Here is a 15,051-nt window from a genome sequence, read left to right on the forward strand (position 1 = left end):
TCTGTCAGATAGTCAGTTATCCAGGTAGTAATTGAAGGATGTAACCCCCAGGCATTTGAGTTTATCTCTCAGGATGGGTGGCCTGATGGTACTGAATGCACTAGAAAAGTAAAAAAAAAAAACAGCATCCTCACAAAACAGCCAGGCTCATCCAGATAAGCCCTTATGCCGCTTGTACAGGACCACATCGTCCACTCCAATACATTCCTGATAAGCAAACTGAAGAGTATCCTGTGCAAGTGCAGTCACTGGTCTTAAGAGTTGGAGAAGTAGCTGCTCCATGGTTTTCATAAGGTGTAAAGTGAGTGCAACTGGTCTAAAATCATTAATATCCTCCGAGCACCCTGCTTTAGGTACTAGCACAAGACATGTTGTTTTCCTCCACAGCAGCACCTTCCCCGTCTGTAGGCTGAGCTTGAAAATCTTCTGAAGAGGTACAGCTAGTTGGGCTGCACACTCCTTAAGCAAGCTCGGACACACACCATCTGGGCCCGCTGCTTTCCCTGGACGCAGCCTTCCAAGCTCTGACCTCACCTCTTCTACTGTAAAGGTCAGGGAGGTGGAGCCAGGTTTGTAGGGAGTTGCACCTACAATAGTGGTAGTAGAGGATCTGCAGCGTGAATGAGTGGATGGTGATGTAATAGTAGGAGAATGCAGTGGCGTGCACAGACCTCTGCTGGGGCAGGTGCGAAATCGCATCCTGAGGACAGGGGTTGTGTCCCCCCCTGTAAAAATCGCATTCCGAGGGCATCGTGACACGAATGAAAAGGGCAGTTTCACTTTCACGATTAAAGGCCCTGTGCACGCCACTGGGAAAATGTATAGCTGCTATAGAGAGAGAACAACCGTGTGGATAAATAAATCCTGCAGAGGCTGGGCAAACACTAGCCGTTCTATCAAACCTATTATAAAAGAGGTTAAATTCATTGGCTCTGTCCAAATCACCCCCTGTTATCTGCCTGTTCTTCTTCTTATAGCCAGTCATATTCCTCATGCCTCTCCACATCTCTCTGATGTTATTATGCTGCAACTTCCTCTCTACTTTCTTTTTATAATCCAACTTTGCCTGCTTTAAACTCTTCTTCAGCTCATGTCGAACACACCTGATCTTAGTCAGAAAAGTAGCTGCATTAAGTGGCCTTTTTTAGTGGTCTTTTTTTATTTTTCTGGTCTAGTATGAACAATTTTAAGACATGACATGATTCAAATCGATTTGTTTTTATTTTACTTAATTATTTTTTGGCACTAGCTGCTATTTTGGGTTCAAAGCGATAAAAGTTGTTTGTTAGTAATCTTTTACTATGTTACAAGGACATGTTGGATTTGTGATAAAATGCTGATATTTATCTTTACATTTCTCCTTATGTATTTTCATGTAGTTATGAAGGGAATTCATTTTGGATGTCAGTGTCAGTAATATTCCGTTAAGCAAAGTGTTTTATACATGCTTTTAGTCTGATTGGAAATGGCATAGGTCAGGTTTTCCCTGTCGCTGTCTATGGTGCTGCACTGGCATTTACTCTTAGTGTTTGGTTATTTTGCTCTTACATATTTGTAGCTCTTTATCCCTCCATTGCTTTTATTTATTTATTTATTTATTTATTTTAAATAATAATATACATACTATGAATAGAAGCTTCTGAGAATGTTGCTGTTGGTTTTTGCTTTGCTAAACAATTACATAAAAATAAAATAAAAATATAGTTGCTAAACAAGTACACAATGCCCGTTGTTTGTATGTTATAACACTTAATTCTGAGAGAAATTAATGTCATGCAGTTTCTTACTTTAACTCACGGTGTCGCTGTTCACCTTCAAAACAATGTGTGTGTTCAGTACACATCTCTCCACCCTGATTCTGATGTCATACACAGGGCTTCAAGCTCGTCTCGTTATAGAAAAATCGTCTACAGTGACAGAAGGACTGTATGTCTGACAATCAGTCTATTTTACTAAATTTCTTAATTTTGTCTTTTATTTTACATATTTGTTGTTTATCTGGATATAATTTCTGCTCACTTTATTAAGCATTTAAAAAAGGTTCTGCTGTCGAGATGTTTGGTCTTTTGTTCTTCGTGCTGATGGCGCACACCGCTTATGGAGACGTGAGCTATTCTTTCCCGGAGGAGATGAAACGCGGATCTGTGATTGGAAATATAGCAAAGGATCTCGGGCTCGATGTGCACAGGCTTTCATCTGGTAATGCTCGCATTGATACTGAAGGTAACAGAAAACGATACTGTGACATTAATCTGAATACTGGAGAACTGACCGTAGCGGAGAGAATCGACAGAGAGAGTCTTTGTGGAAAGAAAGCTTCATGTGTTATTAAACAGGAGCTCGTGTTAGAAAACCCTTTGGAGCTGCATCGATTTATTCTCAATATTGAAGACATAAATGATAATTCACCACAATTCAAACAGACTCTAATCAATTTCGAAATTAGGGAATCTGCAGACAAAGGATCTCGTTATTTATTAGATGAGGCTCATGATTCAGATATTGGAATGAATTCAGTGCAGTCATATACACTTCAAAACAATGAATAATTTTCAACTGGCTATTAATTCAAATGTAGACGGAGAAAAGAATTTGGAATTATGGCGAGCTCGTGCTGAATAAAGAGCTGGATCGTGAGCAGCAGAAAGAGGTGACATTAATTCTCACTGCGGTAGACGGCGGGACTCCACCGAGATCAGGTACTGTAGCCATACACGTCACTGTGCTGGATGCTAATGATAATGCTCCAGTCTTTAGTCAGGCCGTCTATAAAGTCAGTCTGCCTGAAAATTCTCCTGTAGATACCGTAGTGGCTAAAGTAAGTGCAACAGATATTGACGAAGGACATAATGGAGAGGTGACATATGAATTTGGTCATTTGACTGAACAGCACCTGAAAACATTTTCGCTGGATCCATTGTCTGGTGAGATTAAAATAACGGGGCTCATTGATTTTGAGGAGGAAAGCTCAATTGAACTTACAATTCAAGGTAAAGATGGTCAAGGTTTAGTCAGTTATTCTACTGTATTAATTGATGTTGTTGATGTCAACGATAATGTCCCTGTTATTATGATTAAATCTCTTAAAATCCCCATTCCCGAGAACGCGTTACCCGGTACAGAGGTTGGCATCATTAATGTTCAGGACAGAGACTCTGAGAATAACGGACAGGTGCGCTGCTCCATTCAGCAGAACGTCCCATTTAAACTCGTTCCTTCGATCAAAAATTACTATTCTCTGGTGACCACAGGTGAATTAGACCGCGAGCTGCTCTCTGATTATAATCTTACAATCACTGCTACTGATGAGGGCTCTCCGCCTTTATCTTCCACTAAGAATCTTCACTTGACTGTAGCTGACGTGAATGATAATCCACCTGTATTTCAGGAGCACAATTACAGAGCTCATGTGCAAGAAAATAACAAACCGGGCTCCTCTGTTTGTTCAGTATCAGCTACAGACCCGGACTGGAGACAGAATGGCACTGTAGTTTATTCTCTGTTGTCCTCTGATGTCAGTGGCGCACCGGTGTCCTCCTTTCTATCCATTAACGGAGACACCGGGGTCATTCATGCCGTGAGGTCGTTTGATTACGAACAGCTGAAGAGTTTCAAAGTGCTCGTGTTAGCCAGAGACAACGGTTCTCCTCCTCTGAGCAGTAACGTGAGCGTGAGTGTCTTCATATCGGATGAGAATGACAACTCCCCTCAGATATTATACCCCTCTCCGGAGGGAAACTCCTTCATGACCGAGATGGTGCCCAAAGCTGCTCAGGCGGGCTCTCTGGTCTCCAAGGTGATCTCCGTGGACGCGGATTCTGGCCAGAACGCGTGGCTCTCGTATCACATTATTAAAGCCACTGATCCGGGACTTTTCACTATCGGTGTCCACAGCGGGGAGATCAGGACGCAGCGGGACATTTCTGAATCTGACAGCATGAAACAGAACCTTATTGTGTCCGTGAGAGATAACGGACAGCCCTCTCTCTCAGCCACGTGCGCGTTGTATTTACTCATATCAGATAACTTGGCTGAAGTTCCAGAACTGAAAGACATGTCTCATGACGAGAGCAGCTCCAAACTGACGTTTTATTTGATCATCGCGCTGGTGTCCGTTTCCACTTTCTTCCTGACCTTCATCATCATCATCCTGGCCGTGAGGTTTTGTCGCAGGAGAAAGCCCAGACTGTTGTTTGATGGAGCTGTAGCCATTCCCAGCGCGTATCTCCCTCCAAATTACGCAGAGGTGGAGGGCGCGGGAACTCTCCGCAGCACTTACAATTATGACGCGTACCTGACCACGGGCTCGCGCACTAGTGACTTCAAGTTCGTCAGATCTTATAATGAGGGCACACTGACTGCTGACCTGACTCTGAAAAAGACTCAGTCTGCTGTGGATGATCTTGAAGGACTTGATGCAGAAATGAACGACTCGTTTCAGGTAGGACTAACAAAGGATTTTTATTATTATTATTTGATATTTATTTCTGTTCTGAATTGACTACTTTCATTGGCATAGACTAACATTTTAGAGGGTCAGTTTGAAGTCTGAAAAGTAACTATATCAATTAAATAATTCCTTGTACAAGCATATTATCTTTTATATATATATATATATATATATATATATATATATATATATATATATATATATATATATATATATATATATATATATATATATATTGGTAAATCCGCACCAGTTTATTATTAGACAAAAAGGGGAAAAAAGGTTTCAAAGGGATTTTAGAAATGTTAAAAATTCAGATTAAGTGGCTCAAAGTCACATAATGCGGTTTGAATAGTTGATGAGTTTCTCTATATTTTTATTTACTTTTTTACTTCATCTCGTGTATATATATATATATATATATATATATATATATATATATATATATATATATATATATATATATATATATATATATATATATATATATATATATGTGTGTGATAGTAAGTTTAGCTGTAATGGTATATTTGCTGTCCATGGTGCTGTACAGGCAGTATCTGTTGCTGGCGGGTTTTTCTCAATACTGTGTCTGTATACAGTCGTGTCTTTTATATATATATATTTATGTGTAGATTTAATATATTGTCTTGAAACTGAAAGAGTGTTGTCTTGAAAGAGCTTGTTCTCTTTTCAATTATACGATAATGTTTGTTTGATCCAGGCTTTTGATATTGTGAAGACATTTCATGTGTTGTATCCACGTTTTGGCATTTATTGTCAGAATTATTAGAGTTTCCTAATAGAACTATGTGTTGCTGTTTACCAGAGCCACCGTTGACATTGTTTCTCCACTCTGTTCATATGATAACTGACGTCACAGTTGCGTTGTCTTGTACAAGTATATTCTTTATAGATTGGTCAAACCTGTGTTCTTGTGATCTGGAAGGACATAATGTGGACACGAGAATACTTTCTTTAGAAAATAAATGCTTATCGACTGAGTTTACAGATTAGATGTGTATATGTAATTTAACTGACTGCTTTCATCGACAACAGACTCTTTAATATAGCAAGATCACGTGACTCGTTTAAGTGCTTTTAGACACATGAACATTTGCGAGGTTCAGTTTGAAGTCTGAAATATAGATCGATAAATTAGTCTATTTTTTATTTTATTTTTTTCATGTATGATCTTCAGTAAGTCATGTATCATGTTTCACGAGTCGTGTTACTATTGAGTTTTTCATTATTTTTAATATCGTTATTCTTTCATTTAAAGCGCTTACAGTTAGTCTATGGTGACATTTAAATAAATAAATCAGAAACTGACTTGTTCTTTTGACTACTCGTTTTGTCAAACGCATTTTTATCGTTTTTTTATTAACGTCACTTTGTGTGGCACTCGGATGTTTGTAATAGACTGACAAAATTTTGCTGTTTTATGTAATTTCGCATTTTTCTTATCGATGTCTCTTTTATGTAAATGTGATTTATGAAGACAGTTACATTCTGATGTCGATATTTTTAAATGCCATTTAAATAGAAATGGAATTTGCATTGAGCAGGTTTTATTTTTGCTGTCCATGGTGCTGCATCAGCATTATTCTTGGTATTTGGATTTTTCGCTTCTTAATAATGTATCCCTTTATACCGCTGTTTTCTTTCTTTCTTTCTTTCTTTCTTTCTTTCTTTCTTTCTTTCTTTCTTTCTTTCTTTCTTTCTTTCTTTCTTTCTTTCTTTTTTGTATTAGTACCTTGAATGATTTTGTTTTTTTTAATCTCCCAATCTTCAGTGAATCTTCTTGATTCTCAAAATACTTCAGTATATGCCAAGTTCGGTGTATATTCCAGCACTTAATCCTGTCAGAGATATGAATGTCATGCAGTTTCTTATTGTAACTCACAGTGTCGCTGTTCACCTTCAAAACCATGTGTGTGTTCAGTACACATCTCTCCACCCTGATTCTGATGTCATACACAGGACTTTGAGCTCGCCTTATTATAGAAAATCGTCGACGGAGACTGCCTCATATACTGTACTCCTGACAACATTTCCAAATTTAGATTTGCATTTATGTTCTCCTTTTACATGTACATTGTTGTGTTCCTGGATTTAATTTCTTAGTCATTTCAAACGTTCTGCTCTGCAGTCGAGATGTTTGGTCTTTTGTTCTTCGTGCTGATGGCGCACACCGCTTATGGAGACGTGAGCTATTCTTTCCCGGAGGAGATGAAACGCGGATCTGTGATTGGAAATATAGCAAAGGATCTCGGGCTCGATGTGAACAGACTGTCATCTCGTAAGGCTCGTATTGACACTGAAGGTAACAGAAAACGATACTGTGACATTAATCTGAATACTGGAGAACTGACCGTAGCGGAGAGAATCGACAGAGAGGAGATTTGTGGCGACAGGGTTTCATGTGTTTTAAAATTTGAGTTCATGCTAGAGGATCCCTTAGAGCTGCACCGTGTTTCAGTTCAAATCCAGGATATTAACGACAATTCGCCTGTTTTCTCAAAGGATTTCATCACATTTGAAATTAGTGAGTCTGCTGACCGAGGTACTCGCTATCGCTTGAATTCGGCTCATGATGCTGATGTAGGACAGAATGCAGTTCAAAAATACAATCTACAAAAAAATAATAATTTTCAACTGGCTATTAATTCAAATGTAGACGGAGAAAAGAATTTGGAATTACTGCTAGAGAAAGAGTTGGATCGTGAGCAGCAGAAAGAGGTGACATTAATTCTCACTGCGGTAGACGGCGGGACTCCACCGAGATCAGGTACTGTAGCCATACACGTCACTGTGCTGGATGCTAATGATAATGCTCCAGTCTTTAGTCAGGCCGTCTATAAAGTCAGTCTGCCTGAAAATTCTCCTCTAGATACTGTAGTGCTGACAGTGAGCGCTACTGATGCTGACGAGGGACAAAATGGAGAAGTAACATATGAATTTGGTCGTATCTCTGACAGAGCTAGAAAGCTGTTCTCGTTAGATCCACATACAGGTGATATTCGAGTTACAGGTGCACTTGATTTCGAGGACGAAGCGGTTTATGAATTACGCGTTGAAGGTAAAGATGGATTTGGTTTATCCAGTGACGCTAAAGTTGTAATTCAACTTACAGATGTCAATGACAATGCTCCTGAGATACGTTTGAAATCTTTACGTAGTCCCGTTCCCGAGAACGCGTTCCCCGGTACAGAGGTTGGCATCATTAATGTTCAGGACAGAGACTCTGAGAATAACGGACAGGTGCGCTGCTCCATTCAGCAGAACGTCCCATTTAAACTCGTTCCTTCGATCAAAAATTACTATTCTCTGGTGACCACAGGTGAATTAGACCGCGAGCTGCTCTCTGATTATAATCTTACAATCACTGCTACTGATGAGGGCTCTCCGCCTTTATCTTCCACTAAGAATCTTCACTTGACTGTAGCTGACGTCAATGATAATCCACCTGTATTTCAGGAGCACAATTACAGAGCTCATGTGCAAGAAAATAACAAACCGGGCTCCTCTATTTGTTCAGTATCAGCTACAGACCCGGACTGGAGACAGAATGGCACTGTAGTTTATTCTCTGTTGTCCTCTGATGTCAATGGCGCACCGGTGTCCTCCTTTCTATCCATTAACGGAGACACCGGGGTAATTCATGCCGTGAGGTCGTTTGATTACGAACAGCTGAAGAGTTTCAAAGTGCTCGTGTTAGCCAGAGACAACGGTTCTCCTCCTCTGAGCAGTAACGTGAGCGTGAGTGTCTTCATATCGGATGAGAATGACAACTCCCCTCAGATATTATACCCCTCTCCGGAGGGAAACTCCTTCATGACCGAGATGGTGCCCAAAGCTGCTCAGGCGGGCTCTCTGGTCTCCAAGGTGATCTCCGTGGACGCGGATTCTGGCCAGAACGCGTGGCTCTCGTATCACATTATTAAAGCCACTGATCCGGGACTTTTCACTATCGGTGTCCACAGCGGGGAGATCAGGACGCAGCGGGACATTTCTGAATCTGACAGCATGAAACAGAACCTTATTGTGTCCGTGAGAGATAACGGACAGCCCTCTCTCTCAGCCACGTGCGCGTTGTATTTACTCATATCAGATAACTTGGCTGAAGTTCCAGAACTGAAAGACATGTCTCATGACGAGAGCAGCTCCAAACTGACGTTTTATTTGATCATCGCGCTGGTGTCCGTTTCCACTTTCTTCCTGACCTTCATCATCATCATCCTGGCCGTGAGGTTTTGTCGCAGGAGAAAGCCCAGACTGTTGTTTGATGGAGCTGTAGCCATTCCCAGCGCGTATCTCCCTCCAAATTACGCAGAGGTGGAGGGCGCGGGAACTCTCCGCAGCACTTACAATTATGACGCGTACCTGACCACGGGCTCGCGCACTAGTGACTTCAAGTTCGTCAGATCTTATAATGAGGGCACACTGACTGCTGACCTGACTCTGAAAAAGACTCAGTCTGCTGTGGATGATCTTGAAGGACTTGATGCAGAAATGAGCGACTCGTTTCAGGTAGGACCAACAAAGTATTTATTTTGTGTTTAGTGGTCAGGGCTTCCATATTAATGTGTATTTGTGTTCAAAATTGACCGCTTTGATTGGCAACAGGCTCTTAAAAAGAAGTCAAGATTCTTTGAGGGACAAGCTGAAGTCAGAAAAGTAGCTACATTAATTTATATATATATATATATATATATATATATATATATATATATATATATATATATATATATATATATATATATATTAGATTATTCTGCTCACGAGTTATCAACTGTAAGTCATGATGCATGATTCACGAATTTATGTTTTACGTATTAGCGTTTTTATCTTTTTTTTTTTTTTTTTTTTTTTTTTTAAATTTTATTTTTGTTCTTGTCTTTCTCCTTTCTCTTTTCCTGTCTCTAAACTTTCTAAAGTCAAAGAACTTGCTTTGACCTTTTAGAAGCCTTTTTCTGTTATCTGAGTCAGCGTGCTGTCTGATCTCTTGTTAACTGTGTAGCCAAGTTTGTGATTATTGATTTTTTTTATTTTTTTTTTTTTATTCAACTTATCGATGAGGCCTTGATGCGAAATGTATTTTTTCAATAAATAGTTGCATTAGGAATGGTTTGATGTACAGATTTATAATGTATTTGTGTTCTAAACTGAGTACTTTCTTTAGCAGCAGACTCTGTTCTTGACAGATCTTTTGACTCTTTCATGTACTTTCATTGTAGACGCATGCGTGACATTTTAACATCAGAGAAGTACCACGAGTTAAGTTGCCTTCAAATGTATATATTTTTTGGTCAGGTGGGCAGTTGTAAGTCATGAGGCATGATTCACAAATCGATGTGTTTTTACTCATTTAAAATATTTGTTTGTTTGTTTTTCACTAGCTACTATTTTGGATTTAAATAGGTTAAAAGTTATTTGTTGGTGATCTTTAGAGTTAAAAAATCTAGTTTCTGTCTCACACTGTTAAATAATCCTGTCTATTTTCTTCTTCTTTTTTTGAGATCATTAGTAGGCTACGTGTCCATAGATTCTGCTATATGTAATCGAATCTATAAATGTGGATATTAAGTAGTTTTACGTTTTCTCTCATCCATGTATCCTTGATATATTGATGGTTTATAGATGAAACTTAATTCGAATGACAGAAATATACCATTAAGTTTATTTTGTAAATGTCTTTAGTCTGATTGGAAATGGCATACGGCAGGTTTTCCCTGTCGCTGTCCGTGGTGCTGCACTGTCATTTACTCTTGGTGTTTGGGTGTGTTGCTTTTTCCCCTCCTTTTTTTTTTTTTTTTTTTTTTTTTTTTTGTAGTTTCTTATTTTAACTCACAGTGTCGCTGTTCACCTGCAAAACCATGTGTGTGTTCAGTACACATCTCTCCACCCTGATTCTGATGTCATACACAGTTTCAAGCTCGTCTCGTTATAGAAAATCGTCGACGGAGATCAAAGGACTGTATTTCGGACACTGGTTATAGACTTATGTTTCTTTTTACATGTTAGGGCTACTTGTATTTCTGGATTTCATTTCTAATCAATTTCTGAAGCATTTTAAAGGTTCTGCTTTGCTGTCGAGATGTTTGGTCTTTTGTTCTTCGTGCTGATGGCGCACACCGCTTATGGAGACGTGAGCTATTCTTTCCCGGAGGAGATGAAACGCGGATCTGTGATTGGAAATATAGCAAAGGATCTCGGGCTCGATGTGAACAGACTGTCATCTCGTAAGGCTCGTATTGACACTGAAGGTAACAGAAAACGATACTGTGACATTAATCTGAATACTGGAGAACTGACCGTAGCGGAGAGAATCGACAGAGAGGAGATTTGTGGAAAGAAAGCTTCATGTGTTATTAAACAGGAGCTCGTGCTGGAAAATCCTTTAGAGCTTCATCGTTTCATTCTCAATATTGAAGACATAAATGATAATTCACCACAGTTCAAACAAAGCGTAATAAAATTCGAAATTCGGGAATCAGCGGACAAAGGATCTCGTTACTTATTAGATGAGGCCCACGATGCAGATATTGGTGTGAATTCAGTGCAGTCATATACACTTCAAAACAATAACCATTTTATTCTGAGTGTGCTTACGGGGGCAAACGGAGGGAAATATGACGAGCTCGTGCTGAATAAAGAGCTAGATCGTGAGCAGCAGAAAGAGGTGACATTAATTCTCACTGCGGTAGACGGCGGGACTCCACCGAGATCAGGTACTGTAGCCATACACGTCACTGTGCTGGATGCTAATGATAATGCTCCAGTCTTTAGTCAGGCCGTCTATAAAGTCAGTCTGCCTGAAAATTCTCCTCTAGATACTGTAGTGCTGACAGTGAGCGCTACTGATGCTGACGAGGGACAAAATGGAGAGGTGACTTATGAATTTGGTCATTTACCAGAAAGCCATCTGGAAATGTTTTTCCTTGATGCAGTGTCTGGTGAAATTAAATTAAGACGGTTCTTTGATTATGAGGAGGAGAGTTCAATTGAACTGCCCATTCAAGCTAAAGATGGTCAAGGATTAGCAAGTAGATGCACTGTAGTAATAGATGTTACTGATGTCAATGATAACGCTCCTATAATAGTCATTAATTCTCTTAACAGTCCCGTTCCCGAGAACGCGTTCCCCGGTACAGAGGTTGGCATCATTAATGTTCAGGACAGAGACTCTGAGAATAACGGACAGGTGCACTGCTCCATTCAGCAGAACGTCCCATTTAAACTCGTTCCTTCGATCAAAAATTACTATTCTCTGGTGACCACAGGTGAATTAGACCGCGAGCTGCTCTCTGATTATAATCTTACAATCACTGCTACTGATGAGGGCTCTCCGCCTTTATCTTCCACTAAGAATCTTCACTTGACTGTAGCTGACGTCAATGATAATCCACCTGTATTTCAGGAGCACAATTACAGAGCTCATGTGCAAGAAAATAACAAACCGGGCTCCTCTATTTGTTCAGTATCAGCTACAGACCCGGACTGGAGACAGAATGGCACTGTAGTTTATTCTCTGTTGTCCTCTGATGTCAATGGCGCACCGGTGTCCTCCTTTCTATCCATCAACGGAGACACCGGGGTCATTCATGCCGTGAGATCGTTTGATTACGAACAGCTGAAGAGTTTCAAAGTGCTCGTGTTAGCCAGAGACAACGGTTCTCCTCCTCTGAGCAGTAACGTGAGCGTGAGTGTCTTCATATCGGATGAGAATGACAACTCCCCTCAGATATTATACCCCTCTCCGGAGGGAAACTCCTTCATGACCGAGATGGTGCCCAAAGCTGCTCAGGCGGGCTCTCTGGTCTCCAAGGTGATCTCCGTGGACGCGGATTCTGGCCAGAACGCGTGGCTCTCGTATCACATTATTAAAGCCACTGATCCGGGACTTTTCACTATCGGTGTCCACAGCGGGGAGATCAGGACGCAGCGGGACATTTCTGAATCTGACAGCATGAAACAGAACCTTATTGTGTCCGTGAGAGATAACGGACAGCCCTCTCTCTCAGCCACGTGCGCGTTGTATTTACTCATATCAGATAACTTGGCTGAAGTTCCAGAACTGAAAGACATGTCTCATGACGAGAGCAGCTCCAAACTGACGTTTTATTTGATCATCGCGCTGGTGTCCGTTTCCACTTTCTTCCTGACCTTCATCATCATCATCCTGGCCGTGAGGTTTTGTCGCAGGAGAAAGCCCAGACTGTTGTTTGATGGAGCTGTAGCCATTCCCAGCGCGTATCTCCCTCCAAATTACGCAGAGGTGGAGGGCGCGGGAACTCTCCGCAGCACTTACAATTATGACGCGTACCTGACCACGGGCTCGCGCACTAGTGACTTCAAGTTCGTCAGATCTTATAATGAGGGCACACTGACTGCTGACCTGACTCTGAAAAAGACTCAGTCTGCTGTGGATGATCTTGAAGGACTTGATGCAGAAATGAGCGACTCGTTTCAGGTAGGACTAATTGCTTTAATTATTTGTTGATTTCAAATATAGGTTTATCTGGGCCTCCAATTTCAATGTGTATTTCCATTCAAAACTGATCGCGTTCCCAACCAACAGTCTCTTATAAGACCACAAGTTCCGAACTTATTCGAAAACTTTATTTTATGCACATGGATCTGTTTGAGAGTCATTTTAAAATATTTTTTAAAAGGCTACATTTGAGTGGATTAATTTACTTTTTGGTCATGTACTGTATGGTCGGTTTTATGTTATGAGGCGTCACGAATTATGCATTTTTACGTGATTATTCCCCTCCCCTCTTAACTAGATATTTTATTCAACGTGATTACAGTTTTTTACAGACGCTAGGACACATTTCTCAATACTTAGGTCACTTTTGCAAAACTCTTCACACAGTGAGCACAACAGAAGTCTATGTGGGCTAAACTGAGGATCAGTTATCATTGCTTTGGCACAAAATGCATTCAATGACTACATCTCTCAAATTTCATGAATTCTTTTCTCACTCAGACACAACAACTGCCAAAACTCTTTGTATGTACAGACCGATTTGCACATGCTTACATACTGTTTTCAAAACTGTTAAACTTATGTTCAAAACAATAACATCATACAAAACTGAATAAGGCAGAAATATGCTGCATTTCTATAGTAATATTGTAATGAAATATATTCTGAATATAAAAAATCAAATACTATCAGAGGAATTAGATGAAACTGAACACCTACACAAGCATTTGTTTTTCAGTTTCATTACCATCCATTCAAAAGGGGAAACTTAGGAATAATTTTGTTCTGTAATGTAAACATGGACCATGTAACATGTACTGCGGTGAATTATAAGCAGTAGAGAGTGTCATTCTTGTTTTATAAAGAAATTTAAAAAAAGAAAACATTGTATAATGCTAACTGATGTTAGTGTTTTTAAGGTCGATGTTTTATGACTGACAAAGTGTGTTTGCTTGGTGAAAACCTTTGCTAGTGTTCTGGAAGAATGAGTTGATTTGAGACATGAATGAAGTGTTTTGGTAGATTTAGTGCATTTTGAATGTGAAATTAACTGCTGTGCCAAGATGAAAGTTGGTTAGGAGAACTGTGTGAAGAGTTTTGCAAAAGTGACCTAAGTATTGAGAAATGTGTCCTAGCGTCTGTAAAAAACTGTAAAGTTGTTTTTGATTTTTTTTTTTTTTTTTTTGAGTCTAAAGAATTGCCTCGTTCTTTTGAAAGCCTTTGCTTTTAGTGTGTTAGCAAAGTTTGTGTTCATTTTATCGATGAGATATTAATGCTGAATACATGAATCGATGTAATTTCTTATGACAGTATTGTTCTGTTGCCTAAGGGATTAATCGGGAGAATGAGCTGTTCGTTTCAAGATTAACCAAGTCTTATTAATTATGTTGCTCTGTGTTTACATTTAATGTGATTTTTCTTCTAAACCGACTGTTTCCATTGGCAACAGGCTCTTTTCTCTGTTTTGTTTCATTTGACTCATTCAAGTGGTCTTTTGCATGTGGAACATTTCAAGGTCAGTTTCACATCTGATAAGTAGCTACATTTATGGCATGTTTGCGCGAGTGTTCTACAGTACATCACCCGCTATTGGCCCACGACGAGTAAATGGAATTTGATTGGCCGCACAAGTAAGTTAATTCATGTGGGATTTTAGTAAATTCTCGTTATCTTGTGGAGGAACCTTATCCATAAATATAATACAAGACATTTTTTGTTTTTAAAGGGGATTTCAGAAATATTAATGATCAATAGATTATTTAATCTGGCCCATGTTAAATGTAAGTAATGTGATCCTACACAATGCGGATCATTGATAAGGTTCTATATATAGTCACATGTTGTCTCTATTATGTGAAATAAGTTTATAAGTGTATTTAAATTTGTATATAAGTATTATTTTATAAGTGCTTGTACACTCGGATATAAAGTTTAACAGAAATACTATTTTTTCCATTTGCTGTCCATAGTGCTGTAGAGGCAATGTCTATTGCTGTTAAGGTTTTGATTTTACACGGTGTAGGTCTGTATACAGTCGTGTGTGTGTGTGTGTGTGTGTGTGTGTGTGTGTGTGTGTGTGTGTGTGTGTGTGTGTGTGTGTGTG

General features: G+C 39.6%; 3 protein-coding genes across 3 annotated transcripts in view; all 3 read left to right on the top strand.

Moving 5' to 3' along the window:
* LOC137023409 (protocadherin gamma-A11-like) overlaps positions 1-15,051 on the top strand; it is a 191,596-nt gene that overhangs the window by 23,097 nt on the left and 153,448 nt on the right. The gene's annotated exons all lie outside the window — the stretch shown is intronic.
* Positions 6,575-9,016, top strand: LOC137022977 (protocadherin beta-16-like). Its single transcript, XM_067389463.1, has one exon. The coding sequence runs from the start codon at positions 6,608-6,610 to the stop codon at positions 9,014-9,016; it is 2,409 nt and encodes an 802-aa protein (XP_067245564.1). The 5' UTR covers positions 6,575-6,607.
* LOC137022984 (protocadherin beta-15-like) lies at positions 10,518-12,956 on the top strand. The gene has a single exon (XM_067389478.1). It carries the CDS (start codon positions 10,551-10,553, stop codon positions 12,954-12,956), a length of 2,406 nt encoding a protein of 801 aa, XP_067245579.1. The 5' UTR covers positions 10,518-10,550.

Source organism: Chanodichthys erythropterus, chromosome 1 (assembly GCF_024489055.1).
Source record: "Chanodichthys erythropterus isolate Z2021 chromosome 1, ASM2448905v1, whole genome shotgun sequence".
NCBI classification, from domain to species: domain Eukaryota; kingdom Metazoa; phylum Chordata; class Actinopteri; order Cypriniformes; family Xenocyprididae; genus Chanodichthys; species Chanodichthys erythropterus.